The sequence below is a fragment of the Scyliorhinus canicula genome, chromosome 4 (assembly GCF_902713615.1).
Source record: "Scyliorhinus canicula chromosome 4, sScyCan1.1, whole genome shotgun sequence".
In the NCBI taxonomy this organism is placed as follows: Eukaryota; Metazoa; Chordata; class Chondrichthyes; order Carcharhiniformes; family Scyliorhinidae; genus Scyliorhinus; species Scyliorhinus canicula.
In genome coordinates this window covers 231,250,750-231,273,248 of record NC_052149.1, presented here as the reverse complement: position 1 = coordinate 231,273,248, position 22,499 = coordinate 231,250,750, and the positions used below count along the sequence as shown (strand labels likewise).

At 47.6% G+C, this 22,499-nt stretch overlaps 1 protein-coding gene across 1 annotated transcript; it reads left to right on the top strand.

The window, feature by feature from the left end:
- The first annotated feature begins 6,059 nt into the window (after nucleotides 1–6,059).
- rps14 (ribosomal protein S14) lies at nucleotides 6,060–14,769 on the top strand. Its single transcript, XM_038796231.1, has 5 exons — nucleotides 6,060–6,211; nucleotides 8,207–8,356; nucleotides 10,736–10,897; nucleotides 13,459–13,535; nucleotides 14,652–14,769. Exons 2-5 carry the CDS (start codon nucleotides 8,208–8,210, stop codon nucleotides 14,717–14,719), a joined length of 456 nt encoding a protein of 151 aa, XP_038652159.1. The 5' UTR covers nucleotides 6,060–6,211; nucleotide 8,207; the 3' UTR covers nucleotides 14,720–14,769.
- Nucleotides 14,770–22,499: the final 7,730 nt, after the last annotated feature.

The window sequence follows — 22,499 nt, the reverse complement described above, 5'->3', positions numbered from 1 at the left end:
TGGGGGAGCACTGAAGAGTGACGTTGGATGGAGGAGTTGTCTCCATGAAAGTTTGATTTTTGTTACTGTTTGCCGATTGGAAGAGGTTGTAAGGGGGAGGTGGTGTCAGACCCGGAGAGGATAAACGAGGGGTGGGATTCAGCGTTTCTGAGACTAAGTGTTGAGGTCAACGCAGAATTAGTAGACTTTCACAACAGAAAAACTTTTTTTTTTCTTTTTTAAAATAAATTCAGAGTACCCATCTCATTTTTTCCAATTAAGGGGCAATTTAGCGTGACCAACCCACCTACCCTGCAAATCTTTGGGTTGTGGGGGGTGAAACCCACGCAGACACGGGGAGAATGTGCAAACTCCACACGGACAGTGACCCGGGGCCCGGGATCGAACCTGGGATCTCGACGCCGTGAGGCAGCAGTGCTAATCATTGCGCCACCGTGCCGCCCTCGTAATAGAAAAACTGGTGCCACACCTGCTCCGATTCCGCTACTATTAAGGGGCTAACACCGGCGCCGTGTGGAACACAATTGATTCCAATGTAAACAGTGCAGAATTCGCAGGGTGTGTAATTGACACTGGGGAGGCTGATAAGCTGCAGCCGCACATACACATTACACTCCCCACACACACTCATCCCAGCCAACAAAATAGCACTGGTTGTGTTGGAGTGCACCCACACAGCTGATGGGTCGGCAGGGGTCAGAGGGCACCCGGGGGAGTGCCCCCGGGGGGGTGGGGGGGGGGGGGGACCTATACGACCTGTGGCACTAAGTTGAAAGTGGGCTGTTAGCAGCATGCGCAGCTGCATGGCTGCCTTGCCGGCTGCAGCAATGGTGTCCCGTGTCCATCCACCCCGACCTGACATCTCACCTCTTGGTCACCCCCCGCTACTCCCCCCACCCCGCCTCCAGCACTGGCAGACGCCCTCTGGCCAGCAGCACAACTATCAACAAACAATGATGATATTGGACATTTTCCGTACTCCCTCTTCCTCCCTCAGCAGCCACAATGCCGGTTTCACAGTTTTTAATCGCGGCGCAGTAGCACAGTGGTTAGCACTGTTGCTTCACAATGCCAGCATCCTGGGCTTGGGTCACTGTCTGTGCGGAGTCTGCACGTTCTCCCCGTGTCTGCGTGGTATTCCTCCGGGTGCTCCGGTTTCCTCCCACAAGTCCCGAAAGACGTGCTGTTCGGTGAATTGGACATTCAGAACTCTCCCTCTGTGTACCCGAACAGGCGCCGGAGTGTGGCAACTAGGGGCTTTTCACAGTAACTTCATTGCAGTGTTTATGTAAGCCGACTTGTTATGATAAAGATTATTATTATTAAAATCACAAGTGAGCAATGCCAATAGGAACTCGGCCCATCGGAGGCGGAGAATCGCGGAGGCCCCAGAGAATACCGGGTCAGTCCCGCTAATGGCATGCAAACGGTGTCTATTTCTAAAAATAGATTTAGAGTACCCAATTATTTCTTTTTCCAATTAAGGGGCAATTTCGAGTGGCCAATCCACCTAACCTGCACATCTTTGGGTTGTGGGGGTGAAACCCACGCAGACACGGGGAGAATGTCCAAACTCGTCACGGACAGTGACCCAGGGCCGGGATTTGAACCCAGGTCCTCAACGCCATAGGCAGCAATGCTAACCACTGTGTCACATGCTGCCCTGCAAACGGAGTTTATTGTACGTGCGGTCGAGCACGCATTGACGCCGCTGTCGAGGTGCTTTGGCGTCAAATCGGCGCCTGCCACGATTTTGGTGTCCGCACCGGTACGCCGCTCAATCGTCTTTCCCGATTTCAGCGTAGGCTAACGGAGAAGCCCACCTGAGGTATTTAAGGCCTTCTATGAGGGGCTGTACAGGGCAGAGCCGATGGGGGAGATGATGGATTTGGGGTGGTTCCCGGATGGGTTGGATTTCCCGGAGGAGTCGGAGGAAGGGAAGAGGCAGGTGCTGGAAGAGTTGTTGGAGTTTCAGGAGGTGATGCCGTGTATCGGTAGGATGCAGGCGGGGAAGGTGAGGGGGCCGGATGGCTTCCGGCAGATGTTTATAAGCAGTTTGCAATGGAGCCGGCCCTCCCCACCTGTTGGGCATGTTTAGTGAAGCAGTGGAAAAGGGAGAGGTGCCGGCTAAGGTAGACATCGTTTTCGCTGACCCTGAAAAAGGAGGACCCTATGCAGTGTGGGTCCCCATTTCGCTGCTGAATTCGGACGTTAAAGTCCTCGCAAAGGTGTTGGCGTGTAGTCTGGAGGGGTCTGTGCCGGAGGTAGTTTCAGAGGACCAAACATGTGTTGTGAAGGGGAGGCAGCTCACCAGAAATATTCGGAGATTGTTGAATGTAATTTTGACTCCGCCAGGGGGGTGAGTTCCAGAGGTGATAGTATCCATGGAGGCAAGAAGGCCTTTGGCAGGGTAAAGTGAGGTATCTGTACAGGATTTTGGGTAGGTTTGGTCCGATTGCTGTATGCATCCCACACGGCAAGTGTGCAAATGAATGAGTCGAGCTCGGGGTATTTTGGGTTGTATAGGGGGATGAGGCAGGGTTGCCCGCTGTCGCCATTGTTAATCGCATTGGCGATTGAGCCCTTGGCGATGGCCCTCTGGGCCTTGGCTGAGGTGTGGGGGATTGTGAGGAGGGGGAAGGGAGCACAGGGTATCGCTGTACATGGACGACCTGTTGCTGTTCATGTCGGACCCGCTGGAGAGTATGGTTAGAATCATGGGTTTGTTGGAGAGGTTTGGGGCCTTTATCAGCTACAAATTATATATATGGAAAAGTGAGGTGTTCCGGGTGAATGGTGCGGGGTGAGGGGGCGAACCTGGGGGCTCTGCCATTTAAGGGGGCAATGGAATGGTTTCAGTATCTGGGGATCTAGGTGACGCAGGAATGGGCCACAACGCACCGGTAGAACCCGACGGGGTTGGTGGAGGATGTCAGGTGGACCTTAAGAGGTGGGATTCGCTGCACTTGACATTGGCGGGGCAGGTGCAGGTGGTGAAGATGAACATGCTGCCAAGGTTTCTGTTGGTGTTTTAGAACCACCTGATTTCTTTCCCTAAAGCCTTTTCCCGGAAAATGGATGTGCGAATCTCGAATTTGTGTGGGTGGGGAAGGTGCCGGGGGTGAAGAGGGCTCTGTTGCAAAGGCAGGGGCAAGGAAGGGGGTTGGAAATCCCGAACCTGATGCATTATTGTTGGGCAGCGAATGTGGAGCAGGTGAGGCAATGGTGGGGTGGAGGGAGGTGGGAGGAGACAGAGTGGATCAGGCTGGAGGTGGAGTCCTGTAGGGGCTTGAGTTAGAGGGCTCTGGTGACAGCCCCGTTGCCGCTGGCTCTGAGGAAGTACACGGGGAGTCCGGTGGTGGAGTCGACCCTTAAGATCTGGAATCAGTTGAGGAGGCACTTTATAATTGGCCCACATGTCGGTGCTGACACCATTGTGTGGGAATCATAGGTTTCAGCCGGGAGGGGGATGCTGGATGGGGTGTATAGGTGGTGGAGGAAAGAAGGGTTGGAGCAGGCCAGGGATATATTCTCAGAGGGGATGTTTATGAGGCTGGAGGAATTGCAGGAGAGGTTTGAGGTACCGAGGGGGACTGATTTCAGGTACTGAACGAAAGGAGCTGCCTTTGTTTCCTGAATTACCGGAGTACACGCTACTGGAGAAACTGCTGCTTCCAGATGAGGTGGGGAGGGCAGGATCGGGGACATATATGGGTGGTTGGGAGAGCAGGGCAAGGATTTAGTAAAAAAGGATCAAGCAGAAGTGGGAGGAGCTGGAGAGGGAGATAGCATGTGAACTCCGGTGTCACGTGATGTGACGAATGAACTCATCCACCTTCTGTGCAAGAATGAGCCTGATTCAGTTTAAAGTGGTGCACAGAGATCATGTGATTCGGAACCAGGTGAGTGGGTTTGTTTCCGGGGTAACGGATGGATGCAAGAAGTGTGGGCGGGGGCCCGGTGATCCATGCCTACATGAACTGGGGATGCGAGGGGTTGGAGAGCTATTGGGAGGCGGTGTTCGGGACCCTAGCGAGGGTAGTAGGGGTTGAGGTGAAGCCAGATGTCACGGTGGCGGTTGTTGGGGTGTCGGAGGTGCCGGAGCTGCTGGAGAGGAAGGAGGCCAATGTCATTGGAAGGAGGCCAATGTCAGAGGGAAACACGGTAGCATGGTGGTTAGCATAAATGCTTCACAGCTCCAGGGTCCCAGGTTCGATTCCCGGCTGGGTCACTGACTGTGTGGAGTCTGCATGTCCTCCCCGTGTGTGCGTGGGTTTCCTCCGGGTGCTCCGGTTTCCTCCCACAGTCCAAAGATGTGCGGGTTAGGTGGATTGGCCATGCTAAATTGCTCGTAGTGTCCTAATAGCAAGGTTAAGGGGGGGAGTTGTTGGGTTACGGGTATAGGGTGGATACGTGGGCTTGAGTAGGGTGATCATTGCTCGGCACAACATCGAGGGCCGAACGGCCTGTTCTGTGCTGTACTGTTCTATGTTCTATGTCATGGCCTTGGCCTCTCTGATTGTCCGCCGACGGATTATTTTGAATTGGAGGTCGGCTACGGTACCGGGGGTTGTGACTTGGCTGGAGGATTTCTGAGTTTATCCACTTGGAGAAGATCAAATTCACCGTAAGGGGGTCGAAAGAGGCCGTTCATGGCAATATTTGGCGAGCTGTTCGTCGGGGGCGGGGGGGGGGGGGGGGTTAAGTAAAAGGGAACAAAATGTATAAACTGTGTACTTTGCTTTGGTGGATGTAGAATTGATGTTATTGCATATGTTTGTTATAAAATATCTTTCTTTTTGGATTCTTTTATAAATTTAGAGTACCCAATTATTTTTTCCAATTAAGGGGCAATTTAGAGTGGCCAATCTACCTATCCTGCACATCTTTGGGTTGTGGGGGTGAAACCCACGCAGACACGGGGAGAATGTGCAAACTCCACACAGACAGTGACCCAGGGCCAGGATTTGAACCCGGGTCCTCAGCGCCGTAGGCAGCAATGCTAACCACTGTGCCACCATGCTGCCCCGTTATAAAATATCTTTAAAAAAAAAGTAAAGCATATTGCTGTGTGTCTGGAGTCATGTGTAGGTCCGATCAAGAAAGGGGCTGTTTAGCACAGAGCTAAATCGCTGGCTTTGAAAGCAGGCCAGCAGCATGGTTCGATTCCCGTAACAGCCTCCCTGAACAGGCGCCAGAATGTGGCGACTAGGGTTTTTTCACAGTAACTTCATTGAAGCCTACTCGTGACAATAAGTGATTTTCATTTCATTTCAAGTAGAGACAGCAGATTTCCTTCCCTAAAGGACATCTGGATAATAGATAGAGTAGACAGAGACTTTTTCCCCGGGTAGAACAAACCATTACAAGGGGACATAAATTTAAGGTGAATGGTGGAAGATATAGGGGGGGATGTCAGAGGTAGGTTCTTTACCCAAAGAGTAGTGGGAGCATGGAATGCACTGCATGTGGAAGTAGTTGAGTCGGAAACATTAGGGACCTTCAAGTGGCTATTGGATAGGTACATGGATTACGGTAGAATGATGGGGTGTAGATTAATTTGTTCTTAATCTAGGACAAAAGTTCAGCACAACATCGTGGGCCGAAGGACCTGTTCTGTGCTGTATTTTCTCTGTTCAGTGATTTTTTTTTAAAAGTCACAACTGATGATAGTTTCACCATTACTCAGACAAGTTTTCAATTCCAGCTTTTATTCATTGCGGTTAAATTCCACCAGTTGCTGCGGTGGAATTTGAGCCCAGAGCATTAGCCTCGTCCTCTGGGTTACTAGTCCTGTGCCACCGTGTCGCTTTGACTGCCCTTTACTGTCGGCAGAGGAGCACAGGCCATGGCAAAAGGAGTCCTGGGTGGGATGCAAAGGTGAAACAATTGGAATAGACTCAGACCAACAGTAAAGGGGCATTGCCATGGAAGCTGTCACCATGCCAACAGCAGAATAATGACGTCAGGTACCTATCCGCGCACGCGCAGAAAGTGAAAGGTAAAATCGGTTCAATTTAACATTTTACAAAATACCCGACCGAGTTTCGGACCCATATTTCGAGGCGGGTTTCAATCTTCAGCTTTTTGTTCTTGAAGGGATGTATGTGCGGGGCTGGCTGTGCGCATGTGCGGAGCTGGTCGTGCGCATGTGCGGGCGCCGTGCCCTCTGACCCTCTCTTTTCGGCTCTGGCTCTGCTGCGAGCGGCGGGTAAGGTTCGTGCGGCGGCTGCAATCCGGCTCCATCCGCCCCGAAACAGCCCATCCGGAGTCATCGGCCCCCTCCCGCTGACCGGGGGACACCCGCCTGACGGTGGCGGGCGGGAAGGATCGCGGTTTTGGTTTTAAGGCGATGATATCGGCCGGGCGGGAAGCGCTAGGCCGCAGGCGTGGGGTCCCTGATGGGGAGAGGGGACTGGGTCTGAACGGAGAGTCCCGGGGCACCGGGTGAAATTGCCCTGGCTGGCGGGCTGCAGTCTGCTGGGGAGTTTGTATTTATATAGCACCTTTCACATCCCAGGGCAGGACGGAGAATGAGGCGGTTCCAGGGAAGGGCGCTGGGAGCAGAGTCGATGGGAACCTTGCAGAGAAACTGGGAGGAAACCTTGGGGTTGTTGAGGGGAGGGGGTAGCACAGGCTGGTGGTGGGCCGAGTGGCCTTGCCCTGTGCTGTAAGGGTTTACATTCTGCTAAAAGTGCACTCAGCCACAATGCAGCCTGTCTGCCCAGCAAGCGCTCAGGGCAGCATGGAGGAGGCCGTTTGGCCCGTCGGATCTGCACCGTCCCTCTGAAAGCTCTCCTTGGCCCACTCCCAAGGGACAATTTAGCATGGTCAATCCGCACGCCTTTGGACTGGGAGGAAACCAGAGCACCCGGAGGGGAAACACAGTCCCCCCCCGAGGCAGGAATTGAACCCGGGTCCCTAGTGCTGTGAGGTAGCAGTGCTAATCACTGTGCTGCCCCCACTGTGATGAGTGACCAGATAGTGTGTTTTAGTGATGCTGGTTGAAAGATCGATAGTGATCCGGCACGATGGGGAACAATAATAACAGGACGGGAGACATTTGTTCTGCCCGTGCGTTTATTCCGCAATCCTCCATAACTGCCCCAGGCTTGCGCACTCTGATCCCTGAACGCTGCCCGTGGGTTAATGTGAAAATTAACTAAATGTGTTCTAATTCTAAGCAGTTGGTTTAAAGCGCTCCTGGGTGAAGTGCAGGATAAGTTACGTCGCGGCTGGTCAGTGCTGTCGATGTCGTTCCCCCTGCAGAAAGGAACTCGTTTCATACTATCCTTGTTAGTCCAGCATCCCCACGACTGACAGGGACGCTTGGTCACGTACAAACCTGTTAATTCTGTTTGGTTTAGCGTGGGGAGTTAGTCTCTTATTGCTGTTATCCCTCACCAGCATCACCTGAGCTGCTAAATGGATGGCACTTGGTTGGTGAGCTGGTTATTTTTCTCTCTTAATTGTCGCTTGTGGCTAAGTTGGTAGGATTCTTGAGTCAGAAGGTTGTTGCTTAAAGCCCCACTCCAGAGATTGAGCCCTCAACCTAGGCTGACACTTCCAATGCAGTACCGAGGGACTCCTTCACAATTGGAGGGTGATGTGCTGGTTCAATGGATTCAGTGATGATTGATTAAATCCAGTGTGCCAACACTGCCACATGTGGGGCAGGTGGTGATTGAAGGGTTGTTTGGAGTTTTGTGCTCCCCCTCTGATGCCTCAGCTGCACCTCCCAATGAAGTGCGTTTGGTGTCTTCCTGAATAGTTACGCGACCCCCGAGCGTGGAGCTGAATTCACAAAAGATCAGCCATGATCTCATTGAATGGCGGAGCAGACTCGAGGGGCCAGGTGGCCTACTCCTGCTCCTAGTTCTTATGAGCGAGCCGTATCCATTTTGGGCAGTCACGGACCAGGGTTTCCTACGCAAGTCTGTCAGCATCTGTAGGGAGAGAAGAGCTAACGTTTCGAGTCGGATGACTCTTTATCAAAGATATGAGTGGAGATTTGCTTTGGGAATCTGGTGTCAGCCATGCAAACAATGTGTCCTGTCCAGTGGGAAAGCTGTGCTGAGTGCATTTCTTACATTGAAGTGCTTTGGGATGTCCTGGGATCCAGAGTGGTGCAATAGAACTATAAACGTCTATTTTTGTGTCCTATTATGGGGTCCATGTTGCATTGATGATCTTTCCTTCCTTTCAGAATGGCTCCTCGTAAGGGCAAGGAAAAGAAAGAGGAGCAGGTGATTAGCTTGGGACCCCAGGTGGCCGAGGGAGAGAATGTATTCGGAGTTTGCCACATCTTTGCTTCCTTCAACGATACCTTTGTTCACGTAACAGATCTGTCTGGCAAGTAAGTAGGAGTTAAAACAAAATTACTTTGTAAGCACTGTGGGATACACACCAGGTGAAGCCTTGTCTTAAAGGAGCAATACATTTACAGGGGAGCAGCACTGAATTGCTTTGGTGAGCTGAGGCAGACACAATGGGCCGAATGGCCCCCTGCGCTGTAACAATTTGCGATTTGTCTACTTGGTTCCATGTTTGCCCTCTGGTGCTTAGAGACAATTAAATCTCCACCCTGCCACGCTCTGAAATGAAAATCACTTATTGTCACAAGTAGGCTTCAAATGAAGTTACTGTGAAAAGCCCCTAGTCTCCACATTCCGGCGCCTGCTCAGGGAGGCTGGTACGGGAATTGAACCGTGCTGCTGGCCTGCCTTGGTCTGCTTTAAAAGCCAGCGATTTAGCCCAGTGCTGAACCAGCCCCAGATGTGAGCACCAACTCCTGGCTGGCACATCCAGTGCTGCACTGTTGCCGATACTGTCTTTCAGGTAATGTGCATGTGTAGAATTTACAGTACAGAAGCAAACCATTCAGGCCAGCTGGTTTATGTTCCACTCGAGCCTCCTCCCATCTGGCCCTATTGCGGTATATTTTATCCATCTTACCTCGTTTGTGTCACATTCTCGTTCGGAATAAAGGAATTTCCATGAATTCCTCATTTGGATTTATTTGTGACCGTCTTACAGTTAATCACTGTACCTTAAACACCCTCAATCACTTGGCCTTCTCTTTACTGCGTAGTGAAAGAGTGGATAGAGCTGGTGGAACTGTTGTGATCCGAAAGAATGATATAAGCAGATTCAGTGACTTTCAAGAGAGAATTAGATAGAGATATGAAATGGAAACATTTGCAAGGATGTTGAACTGTGGCTAGGTCTCTCAGAGAACATAAACAATGGCCTCCTGTGCTGTGAAATTCCCAAAAGGTTTCAGATTTTAGCCCTGGACAGTGTACGGTTAGCTGACCTTGAGACCCTGCAGCGAGCAAGCACAGCACCCAGCCCTATCATAATGACCACTTGGGTGATGTACTCTGGTGGGTTGGTGTCGTTGAAATATCCTGCTGAGCAATACCTCTCAGAATCTAAACGTCTGTAACTTTTCCCAGCAGACGTTTGTGGTGTATTAATGCAAAGATTGGCCTGGTTAACTTCTCGTGTGAGCAATAACCTCCTAGATTGCAGAAAGCTCTAGGCTGCAGGATAAGTTATGTCGCAGCTGCTCAGTGCTGTCGATGTCGTTCCCCCTGCAGAAAGGAACACGTTTCATACTATCCTTGTCAGTCAAGCATCCCCACGGCTGACAGGGACGCTTGGTCACGTACAAACCATCCAGACACTCGAGCCTTGTTGGCCTAGAATCCACTTACTGTCCACTGCACTGTTAAAATTAATTTTCACTTGTTAACTGATCATTACCTCGGGAAGCACGTTAGACCAGCATGTCTGAGGTGGCAGTGGGTCGCGATTACCACTGTGACCCTTAGTGCGTTTGGATTGCAGGTGACGGCTGGAGCCAGGCTGTGGGGGTCCTGTCACTAAGATAACTTGAAGCAACTGACGATCTGGGATCCCTCAGTTCGACGCGGGTGAATTGGCTAGTGTCTGCTCTGTGCTTAATCACATCAGGGTGAAAGTGATACTGAGCTGCAACCTTTTCTTTTATTCATTTATGGGCTGTGGGATTTGCTGGTGAGGCCAACATTTATTTCCCAGCCCTAATTGCCCTTGAGAAAGTGGCATTGAGCTGCCACCTTGAACTGCTGCAGTCCATGTGGTGTAAGTACATCCACAGTGCTGTTAGGGAGGGAGTTCCGGGATTTTGATCCAGAGATGAGGAATGGCTGATATGGGGCTGATTTAGCACCTTCGGCTAAACAGCTGGCTTGTAAAGCAGACCACGGCCAGCAGCGCGTGTTCAATTCCCGTACCAGCCTCCCCGAACAGGCGCCGGAATGTGGTGACTAGGGGCCTTTCACAGCAACTTCATTTGAAGTCTACTTGTGACAATAAGCGATTTTAATTTCATATATTTCCAAGTCAGGGTGGTGAGCGACTTGGAGGGGACCTCCAGGTGGTGGGGTTCCCTGGTATCTGCTGCTCATGTCTTTCCAGGTGGTAGTGGTCATCGATTAGAAAGTTGTTGCCTCAGGAACCTTTGTTAGTTTCCCATCAGGAGGTCACCACAGCTCACAGGCAAAGAAATCTGCTGAATAAATTTACCATTCCTGATTTTTCTCAAGAGCACTTTAAAAGGCAAATAACGGGACAGTTTCTGCACATGGCCCAGACGAAGGTTCACTCCGTGAAGCAGGTGTTTTTATTGTGTCCAGCTTTAAATGACTGCATTCTCCTCTGTTTGTGACCGGGTTGTCTTTTGCCACAGGGAAACCATCTGCCGTGTCACTGGGGGTATGAAGGTGAAGGCAGACAGAGACGAGTCCTCCCCCTACGCTGCCATGTTGGCTGCTCAGGACGTCTCTCAGAGATGCAAGGAGTTGGGCATCACCGCACTACACATCAAACTGCGCGCCACTGGAGGCAACAGGTCAGAGCTTGTTCGTTGTTTGAAGGGGCGCGGAGATGGTGAAGGTGGACAATATAATTGTGTGTTACTGAAATACAGATACTGTTTTCAATCTTGACATGAAATGTCACATCAGGTGATGTGACAACAGATGCCACCTAACGGGGGTTTTAAGCAATGATTTGGGGTGTAAGGGATGTACCACGGATACCGTAAATAATCAGTACACCAAAGATTACAGCAAGTGCTCTGGGTAAAGTGCAGGATAAGTTATGTCGCAGCTGCTCAGTGCTGTCGATGTCGTTCCCCCTGCAGAAATAAACACGTTTCATACTATCCTTGTCAGTCCAGCACAACCCGGCTGACAGGGACGCTTGGTCACGTACAAACGTTTAAAACTGCATTGTTGGAGCTGTCGACAAGAGGAGCAACTTTTTCAAGCAGTGAGCGGCTACGGTCTGGAATACACTGTACTGCCTGAGGATATAGTGGAGGCTTATTTATTGGCGGCACTCAAAAAGGAGTTAGACTATTGTTTGAAAAGGAATAATGTGCCAGCTCATGGGGAGAAGATGAGAAAATGACACTGGGCAAATTGCTTGTCTGGCGAGCCAGTGAATGCACGATGGGCCAAATGGTTGTGCTGTAACAGTTCTGTGATTTGCTGAGCTGGTGTGAGAAGCCACCTTCAGTAGTGCCAACTTTTGTGAGATTCCCTCCTTTTCTTTCAGTTTTCTCTAACACCAGTCATGATTCAGGTTGTACTGTCTCTGCAATCATGGCTTTAAGTGAAAACAGAGTTGGAAATACCCAGCAGGTCAGGCAGCATCTGTGGAGAGAGAACGACCTTTCATCAGAACGAATTAAACTCTCATTCTCTCGCCACAGTATTTCCAGACTTTTTTCTATTTACTGTAGCTGCTCCTGTTCTACTTGTGGGTTTAAGTTGCGCTCCAGAAATCTGATATGTGATCCAGGCTGACAATCCCAGTACGGTTATCGGTCGGGTAAATAATGACCGCGCTATAAAAGTAGTGCAGTGGATAGCATTGGGACTGCGGCGCTGAGGACCCGGGTTCGAATCCCGGTCCCGGGTCAGTGTGTGGAGTTTGCACATTGTATGCGCGTGTTTCACCCCCACACCCCAAAGATGTGCAGGTTGGGTGGATTGGCCACGCTAAATTGCCCCTTGGAAAAAATAATAATTGGGTGCTGTATATATTTTTAAAAAGCACTCTTGATTGGCTACACGTGTTTTGGGACATCTGGAAGTCTTCATATAAATGCAGTTTCTTAAAGTTACAAACTTGTTTCAAAAAGATCCCCGTATTTCATGTTACGGCGCAGTGAGAACTTGAGAAATAGAAATGAGAGTACGCGCCAGACAGCTCCGTCAATCTAATCTCTATTCAGTGAGATCATGTCTGACCTGATCTTGGACAGCACGGTAGCACAAGTGATTAGCATTGTGGCTTCACAGCGCCAGGGTCCCAGGTTCAATTCCCTGCTGGGTCACTGTCTGTGCGTAGTCTGCACGTTCTCCCCGTGTCTGAGCGGGTTTCCTCTGGTTTGCTCCCACAGTCCAAAGACGTAAAGGTTAGGTGGATTGGCCATGATAAATTGCCCTTAGTGACCAAAAAAGGTTAGGAGGGGTTATGGGTGCAAGGTGGAAATGATGGCTTAAGTGGGTCGTTGCAGACTCGATGGGCCGAATGGCCTCCTTCTCCACTGTATGTTCTATGATCTTGGCCTCAATTCACTTTTCTGCCTGCTTTCCTCTACCTGGAATCCACTAATAAACATATCTGTCTCTGCTTCGAACTTACTCGATGACCCAGCTTCCACTCGTTTCGATTCGCTATCCTCTTGAGAAAATAAATTCCTCTTCAATGGAAGATTTCTCTCTCTCTCTCTCTCTCTCTCTCTCTCTCTCTCTCTCTATCTCTCTCTCTCCTCTCTCTCCTCTCTCTCTCTCTCTCTCTCTCTCTCTCTCTCTCTCTCTCTCTCTCTCTCTCTCTCTCTCTCACCACCATCACCCATTCTGAAACTATCCCCCTTGGTTCTATATTCCCCTTCCAGTATCTACATTGTCAACTCTCAAATGTTCTAAAAAATCTGCAGTGAATGTCGAATCATAGAATTCCTACAGTGCAGAGGGCGGTCATTTGGTCAGTCTGCACTGACTCTCTGAAAGATCATTCTACCTGCGCCCACTCCCTTGCCCTATCTCTGTAACCCCATCAACCTGCACATAACGTTGGCTCACCCTCCTCAAGCTTTCCCCCTAATGTGCCCCTTTAACCCAGGAATCAATGTAGTGAACCTTCTCAGAGCTACCATCTTTATGAGGGGACACAGCTGCATGCCGTACTCCAGATGTGGCTGTGTTCTGTTTTAGGACTTGGCCGTCTGTGAGATTTGTGTGTTGCGAGCAGCCATTTTGAACTGAACAAACCAGGCAGTGAAGGATCCAAACACATGAGTTGTCATGGTGTTTGGGGTTTGCTATTGTTTGGAACTCATCAGTCAGTGGGTTGTATCACCCTGTGACTAACGCAGAGCTTTTAAAAATTTCTTTGCAGGACTAAGACCCCTGGACCCGGTGCCCAGTCAGCCCTGAGGGCCCTGGCTCGATCTGGGATGAAAATTGGCCGGATCGGTGAGTCATTATCCCCATGTCCTTCGATGTTTACTGGTAGAACATAATACCTGTGGTATGCATAAAGACGGGTGAAGTGCAGGATAAGTTACGTCGCGGCTGCTCAGTGCTGTCGATGTCGTTCCCCCTGCAGAGAGGAACACGTTTCATACTATCCTTGTCAGTCCAGCACCCCCCGGCTGACAGGGACGCTTGGTCACGTACAAATGTTTCGAATAAGCTGGTGGAACCAATTCTGTAAAATGTGTTGAGCACAGGAGTGGGACTACTCTGGCTTTCAATACCCAGTGGGTTGAGTCAGGTGCGTCGAGGTGGTTGCACTTGCCAGTGTCGTGTCTCCTGACTGGCACCGAGTCAGTGACGCGCCAAGATTGCTTCAACAGCGCCTCTCCCTTCAGGAAAAAGACAAGACCAGCAATGTTACAGGAAAACCTTCACCTCCCAAGTCACCCACTGCCACAGCCAAAGGATGGCCATTTTTACCCCGCCTGTAGTTGCTCTGCAAATATGGTGGGCCACCTTTTGTTTAATATGACTCCGTGACGTTCTAGAGCCAAACCAAGCTAGTGTGGAACTGAGTCAAGTGTAGCGTCTGACAGGACAAGAACAGCAAATCATTTGGCACTGATTCACTCTGGATGTGCCAGTGTTTGCCCCATGGAGAAAATGTTAGCAGAATTGGATAACTAGAAGGAATTGAGGCTTCAGAAACATGTCATCAGATCCTAAATTGCGGCCCAAACGCCTGGACAAGTGAACCCGATGCGCAAAGTCAAATCTCTACGGCAGCACCGAGGAACTGGGCAGCTCATAAGAATAATCTGGGATTCAAAAGTTCATGGTGACGACTGAATTGAGCTCTGGATTTCTTGTTCATTATAACCACTTAGACGCTGTACCCCAGAGGTAGTTGAGGATAAAGAGGTGTGGAAATAATGCAAGTATTTTGGGGGATGGGCTGAATGGCTAATCAGCGTTGGTATGGCCCGACAAGTCAAAATATTTAGAAGCTAGGCAGTGCAGTTGGTGTTACCCAGTGCAGTCCGTATTCTCTCTGCCCTGCGCAGTGCCTGGTCTACTTGCTTTGTCTGACTTGTGTTTTTTTTGTTCTGACAGAGGATGTCACCCCCATTCCGTCAGACAGCACTCGCAGAAAGGGAGGTCGCAGAGGTCGCCGTTTGTAAATGTTTTCTGTATGTGCCAGTATAACTAATAAAAAGAGTTCTACTGATCACTGAGGTTTGTTCTGTTTATATCTCTGGTGCACCCTGTTTGGAAATCCGGTGGGGCTGATTTAAGCGTCCCGGGTACTTGAGATGATGCTGCACAGTCAAGAGTTTCGCTCTTTCAAATGAGAAGTTAAACACCAGGCCCTCTCAAGACCGGAAAGATCCCGTAACCACAATTTTGAAGAAGAGGCGTCGAGTTTTTTGTGATCAGTAGTGGAGCATGCTTGTAGGGCTGAATGCCCATTAAATGTATTTTATTTCTTATTGATTGGTCTGGCGAAGCTGTGTATATATTTCTTTAAAATAAATTTAGAGTACCCAATTCAATTTTTCCATTAGGCCAATCCACCTACACTGCACATCTTTGGGTTGGGGGGGGGGGGGGGGGGGGGGGTTGAGGCCCATGCAAACACGGGGAGAATGTGCAAACTCCACATGGACAGTGACCCAGAGCTGGGATCGAACATGGGACCTTGGCGCCCTGAGGCAGCAATGTTAACCACAGCGCCACCGTGCTGCCTCAGCTGTGTATATATTTCAATCCTGGGCCCTGTTTACATGTTTCAGTGGCTCATGGTGGTTTGGACAGATGCTGTTTTATTCTAACATGGATTCTTCCTTGTGTCCCAAGCAACACGACCAAACCCGACTTTTCCCATTTTTATTTCTGATAATTTTTCCTATTGGTGTTTGGGAGGACAGTGCTGATGCGCCTGAAGGCACTCGATACTGGCTTTTAACTACGTCTTGGCAATAGTACTAAAGACTTGTGATCCAGAACTAGCCATGTCATCTTCCAAGTTCCAGTACAGCTACAACGCTGGTGCCCACCTGACCTGGCAATGTGGAGAATTGCCCTGAATCGTCCTTTGGCCATCCCGCATTGACAATGATATTGCCATCACTGAATGTTAGACGTTTAGCTGCTGTTGTATAAAGTTCTGCTTTTCCATAAACACCTGTAATTTACTACGAACTTTGCACAAAATTTATATCACCTGACACAAAGGCCACCTGAAGCCCCTTTACATATCAGTGTCAATTATTGGATACTCACATAAATGAGGTAATTGGAATGTCTCTTAACCCATTACTTAACAGTCTCCCCTTGGAGAAAAAAAATTAGGTGAAAACAAAATTATAAGAAACTCAAAAACAAGCAATTTCCCCCCTCCTTTTTTTCATTTTTGGAAGAAAGAAAAAGTCACAGAAACAGGTGCCCTTCATTAACAATATCCAAATGTTTCTGTGAGCTAGCCCCTCTTTGTAAAACAGTCTGACAATTGATAGCTACTGTCAACCCATTTAATTTTTGCTATCTCCCCTCTGTCCAACATCTGCTTCAAACTTGCAGTGTCTATTATAGAGTGCACATTTTCCCCACAGGGATTTATTGTCAGTGACCTTCAATAGGTATATTACCCTAATCCCCAAATTTCTGTCAATATCAGATATATAAAAGGCCATATCCACCGCCTCTACAAGGCTCGACGTCTCAGCAGTCAAAGTGCTTGTGACCACTCCTTACTTTATTTGTTTTCCACACGAGGGCAACATTTACCATTGTTCCCCAAAAGGAAAATTATAAAACCTGCGCTTGAAACCCCATCACATAAATTTGCATAGGACACGTCACAATAAACTGGAGTTTCAAGTGCCTACGGTCACCTCAAAACACACCTGCATTTTTAGTTTGACCAACGCTTTATTTGCTCTTATTTTGTCTTCCACTTTGGGATCATTCATTTTTGTACACAACTCATCAAGCCATCAAAACTCACATCCGGTCTAGTCTACCTAACTAATTCAGTTGCCCAATTTAACTTCGCAGTTGCTCTTTTTCCATCTTTGAAACTATTGCATCTTTTTGTGAAACCCAGCCACGACTAATTGCTATTGGGCTGATGCTTTCCAAATAAGATTGCTGACGTTAAGTTGCCCCTAACTTAGCCTGTCCGATTTGAATGCACCGGAAGCCTGACTTTCAACCCTGAATTCTTTCCTTGAACCAGAGATTACGATAGCTTCGAAATCACTAGTCCCACCCTGCAAAAAATAACATGCATCATAAAGATGGCAGAAAGATTTCCTTTATAGTGCTAGTAAAACATCGCCGGATCTGCTTTCAACTGGCAACAGCCTAACTTTTAACAAAACTGACACTGAAAAGTACCAGACTCCAGACACATCATTCAATCCATATACACATTTCTTCAAATTCCAGAGTACCCCTTCTGTGTTAACTACCTCTTTAGGAGGACTGAGAAAAATGTCTGAAGCTGATGCCCCTCCAAAAAGGCAGCTTTTATATCTATAGATTTGCATTCCCATGCCTTTGTGGCTAATAGAGGCAAGAAGATCTTTAAAATAACCTTTCCTGTCGGAGGTGAATCTACCCTTAAATCCTGATCTAAGTTTTCTTCAAATCCCCTTGCCACAACCCTCGCCTTTGCCTTTTCATTCAGATCCATCCAGAAGAACCTTTTCCATGCAACTCCATCTGTGGGATAGAGTTCTATGTCCCCTATTCGGTACTTCCGTGAATACCCCAAATTCACTCTATGCAGTTCTTGCTGATAACTTTTTCATCTAATTTATTGGAAGCCACCAAAATCTCACGTGCATGTGGGCTTATACTCGTTAGTATTTGTAGTCTTACTCATGTTCCAAGATTTTGAGAAACTACGTCCCCCCTCCCATCTGGTATCTTGTTCTGTACTGCCACTGCTTGATCTTTCCCTTGTGCTGTGGGATGTTCTTTCAATAGTTCTCAACCTTTTCCTGTGGACCTGTTCACTATCCGATGTACTATCTGAACTGGCACTGTGTTTCTGTGCCCTCCATTTTTGAACTTTGTGTTCCCAATCGATTGTCTTGACTCCCTCCCCTGAATGCCTTTTTCCTCTTCTGACTCTTCCGTGTCATGTGTCGCTTCAAACACTATTATAACGTGTTGGACAGTTGAAAGCATAATGGTATTGAGTCCCATCGAAAACATCGATTTATCGTGCCTTGTGCATTTCTGGGGTTCATCTTCCTATTGTAGGTTCTAACTGGGTTTCTGTTTTCATAATTTCTGGGTCCCGATCTTGTATAGTCTTGAAACCTGTTTGTAGCCGTACGATTTAGCCATCCTGTTAGTAGTGTATCTTCCATATTCTGCTTTATTGCAGACTGACATGTTTGGGTCATGAGAGCCATCGGAATGGAATGTTTCCCCAGAAACCTCTTGGAAGCTTCTGTCATCTGATCGAATACGGTATCCTTATCCGCAAACTGAAGTCCTGTCAAAGCCAGGAGCCTATCCATGTTGCCCACTCTAGCACAGTCAAGTAATTTAAAGGCCAACACAGACTGGAAATTCCAGGTTGTGTTTCTGCAGCCTTTTATATAGTCTGCCAAATTCCATTATATAGTCTTCAATATTTCCAGAACCTATCAAAATCTGACCATGCTTCATATGCATTTAACAAATCATCCTTCTTATAAATCTTATCCATATAAAGTAAGAGAGCCTGCAGACCTTCTTCTGAGTCTAACTCTTCCAATTCTGGCTCAGAAAACACTCTGCTCTGGATTTTACTGTCATAAGGTAGAGAAAGCCAATGCCGTACCTTGTTTTCTCTTTCCCAAGGCAGTTACCTTAGTCCACATAACTACTGCACTTCTCCATTGGTTGTACGATCCCCTTCAGAAAATAAGGGAGGATAGTCATATCCGGCCATCTTTATCCTGGGTTCCGCCATATACCTTTGCTTTGTTTTTTTCTTCTCACCCACTCCTTAGTTTGGTCTTCACATTTGCACAGCAACTATCTTCTGCTCCCATTTGTTAGACATTTAGCTGCTGTTGTAAAGAGTCAAAAGTTCAGCTTTTCACCAACACCTTTATTTCACTTTAACAGACTCTGCACAAAACTCTTAACATCACATCACCCGACCCCAAGGCCACCTGAAGCCCCTTTACATGTCAGTGTCAATTATTGGATACTTAACATAAATGAGTCAGCTACTTGGAATGTCTCTTAACCCATTACTTAACAGACATTCATTATGATCATGGCTGCTCAACAAATTTAATTTGATCCAGCCTTCCCCCCCCCCCCCCCCCCCTCCAATATCCCATGATCTCTTTAGCCCCAAGAGCGATATCTAATTCCTTCTAGAAATCACACAACGCTTTGGCCCCAACTACCTTCTGTGGTGGTGAATTCCACAGATTCACCACTCTCTGGTTAAAGAAATGTCTCTTCACCTCAGTCTCAATTCTGGACTTCCCCCACCATCGGAAACATTCTTTCTGAATCCACCCCGTTTAATCCTGAATCTACCCTGCCTACCAAGTGGAAAAAGACCCATTTATTCCAACTCTTCGCTTCCTGTCTGCTAACCAGCTTTCAGTACTGCAGCCCCACATGCTTTAACTTCACATAATAATCTGCTATATGAGCCCTTGTTGAAAGCCTTCTGAAAGTCATCCCGGTTTCTCCCTGGTCAACTCGACTAATTACATCTTCCAAAGAATTCCAGTACATTTGTCAAGCATAATTTCTCTTTTGTAAATCCGCGCTGACTTTGTCTAATTATACCACTGCTTTTCAAATGCTGTCATATGAAATCCTTGATAATTGATTCTCGCAACTTCCCTACTATCGATGTTAGCCTCACTGGTCAATAGTTTCCTGTTCTCTCTCTACCTCCCAGTATGGACCAGTAAACCTGATCTCAGTAATGGGCAAAATTCTAGAATCCATTATCAGAGATTTTATAGCCAAGCACTTGGAGAGCAGTGACAGATTGGGCAGAATCAGTATGGACACATGAAAGGGAATTCATGTTCAACATATCTATTGGAATTCTTCGAGGATGTAACTATTAGAGTTGATGAAGGGGAGCCAGTAGATATGATTTATTTGGACTTTCAGAAAGCTTTTGACAAAGTCCCACATAAGAGGTAAGCGTGTAACATTAAAGCACATGGGATTAGTAAGGCGAAAAAGTCACTGATAGGAGTTGTCTATCGGCCACCAAATAGTAACGAGATGGTGGGGCAGGCAATAAACAAAGAAATAACTGATCCATGTAGAAATGGTACAGCAGTTATCATGGGGGATTTTAATCTACATGTCGATTGGTTTAACCAGGTCGGTCAAGGCAACCGTGAGGAGGAGTTTATAGAATGTATCCGCGATAGTTTCCTAGAACAGTATGTAATGGAACCTACGAGGGAACAAGCGGTCCTAGATCTTGTCCTGTGTAATGAGACAGGATTCATTCATGATCTCATAGTTAGGGATCCTCTCGGAAGGAGCGATCACAATATGGTGGAATTTAAAATACAGATGGAGGGTGAGAAAGTAAAATCAAATACTAGTGTTTTGTGTTTAAACAAAGGAGATTACAAGGGGATGAGAGAAGAACTAGCTAAGGTAGACTGGGAGCTAAGACTTTATGGTGGAACAGTTGAGGAACAGTGGAGAACCTTCCAAGCGATTTTTCACAGTGCTCAGCAAAGGTTTATACCAACAAAAAGGAAGGACGGAAGAAAGAGGGAAAATCGGCCGTGGATATCTAAGGAAATAAGGGAGAGTATCAAATTGAAGGAAAAAGCATATAAAGTGGCAAAGATTGCTGGGAGATTAGAGGACTGGGAAATCTTTAGGGGGCAACAGAAAGCTACTAAAAAAGCTATAAAGAAGAGTAAGATAGAGTATGAGAGTAAACTTGCTCAGAATATAAAAACAGACAGTAAAAGTTTTTACAAATATATAAGACAAAAAAGAGTGGCTAAGGTAAATATTGGTCCTTTAGAGGATGAGAAGGGAGTTTTAATAATGGGAAATGAGGAAATGGCTGAGGAACTGAACAGATTTTTTGGGTCGGTCTTCACAGTGGAAGACACAAATAACATGCCAGCGACTGATAGAAATGAGGCTATGACAGGTGAGGACCTTGAGAGGATTGTTATCACTAAGGAGGGAGTGATGGGCAAGCTAATGGGGCTAAAGGTAGACAAGTCTCCTGGCCCTGATGGAATGCATCCCAGAGTGCTAAAAGAGATGGCTAGGGAAATTGCAGATGCACTAGTGATAATTTACCGAAATTCATTAGACTCTGGGGTGGTCCCGGTGGATTGGAAATTAGCAAACGTGACGCCACTGTTTAAAAAAGGAGGTAGGCAGAAAGCAGGAAATTATAGGCCAGTGAGTTTAACTTCGGTAATAGGGAAGATGCTGGAATCTATCATCAAGGAAGAAATTGCGAGGCATCTGGATAGAAATTGTCCCATTGGGCAGACGCAGCATGGGTTCGTAAAAGGCAGGTCATGCCTAACTAATTTAGTGGAATTTTTTGAGGACATTACCAGTGCAGTAGATAACGGGGAGCCGATGGATGTGGTATATCTGGATTTCCAGAAAGCCTTTGACAAGGTGCCACACAAAAGGTTGCTGCATAAGATAAAGATGCATGGCATTAAGGGTAAAGTAGTAGCATGGATAGAGGATTGGTTAATTAATAGAAAGCAAAGAGTTGGGATAAATGGGTGTTTCTCTGGTTGGCAATCAGTAGCTAGTGGTGTCCCTCAGGGATCCGTGTTGGGCCCACAATTGTTCACAATTTACATTGATGATTTGGAGTTGGGGACCAAGGGCAATGTGTCCAAGTTTGCAGATGACACTAAGGTGAGTGGTAAAGCGAAAAGTGCAGAGGATACTGGAAGTCTGCAGAGGGATTTGGATAGGTTAAGTGAATGGGCTCGGGTCTGGCAGATGGAATACAATGTTGACAAATGTGAGGTTATCCATTTTGGTAGGAATAACAGCAAATGGGATTATTATTTAAACGATAAAATATTAAAGCATGCCGCTGTTCAGAGAGACTTGGGTGTGCTAGTGCATGAGTCACAGAAGGTTGGTTTACAAGTGCAACAGGTGATTAAGAAGGCAAATGGAATTTTGTCCTTCATTGCTAGAGGGATGGAGTTTAAGACTAGGGAGGTTATGTTGCAATTGTATAAGGTGTTAGTGCGGCCACACCTGGAGTATTGTGTTCAGTTTTGGTCTCCTTACTTGAGAAAGGACGTACTGGCGCTGGAGGGTGTGCAGAGGAGATTCACTAGGTTAATCCCAGAGCTGAAGGGGTTGGATTATGAGGAGAGGTTGAGTAGACTGGGACTGTACTCGTTGGAATTTAGAAGGATGAGGGGGGATCTTATAGAAACATTTAAAATTATGAAGGGAATAGATAGGATAGATGCGGGCAGGTTGTTTCCACTGGCGGGTGACAGCAGAACTAGGGGGCATAGCCTCAAAATAAGGGGAAGTAGATTTAGGACGGAGTTTAGGAGGAACTTCTTCACCCAAAGGGTTGTGAATCTATGGAATTCCTTGCCCAGTGAAGCAGTTGAGGCTCCTTCATTACATGTTTTTAAGGTAAAGATAGATAGTTTTTTGAAGAATAAAGGGATTAAGGGTTATGGTGTTCGGGCCGGAAAGTGGAGCTGAGTCCACAAAAGATCAGCCATGATCTAATTGAATGGCGGAGCAGGCTCGAGGGGCCAGATGGCCTACTCCTGCTCCTAGTTCTTATGTTCTTATGTTCTTATTAGGGGTAGTGTATTGAGATGGATAGGAAACTGGTTGGCAGACAGGAAATAAAGACTAGGAATACACAGATCTTTTTCCAAGTGATAGAACATACAGTGCAGAAGGAGGCCATTCAGTCCATCGAGTCTG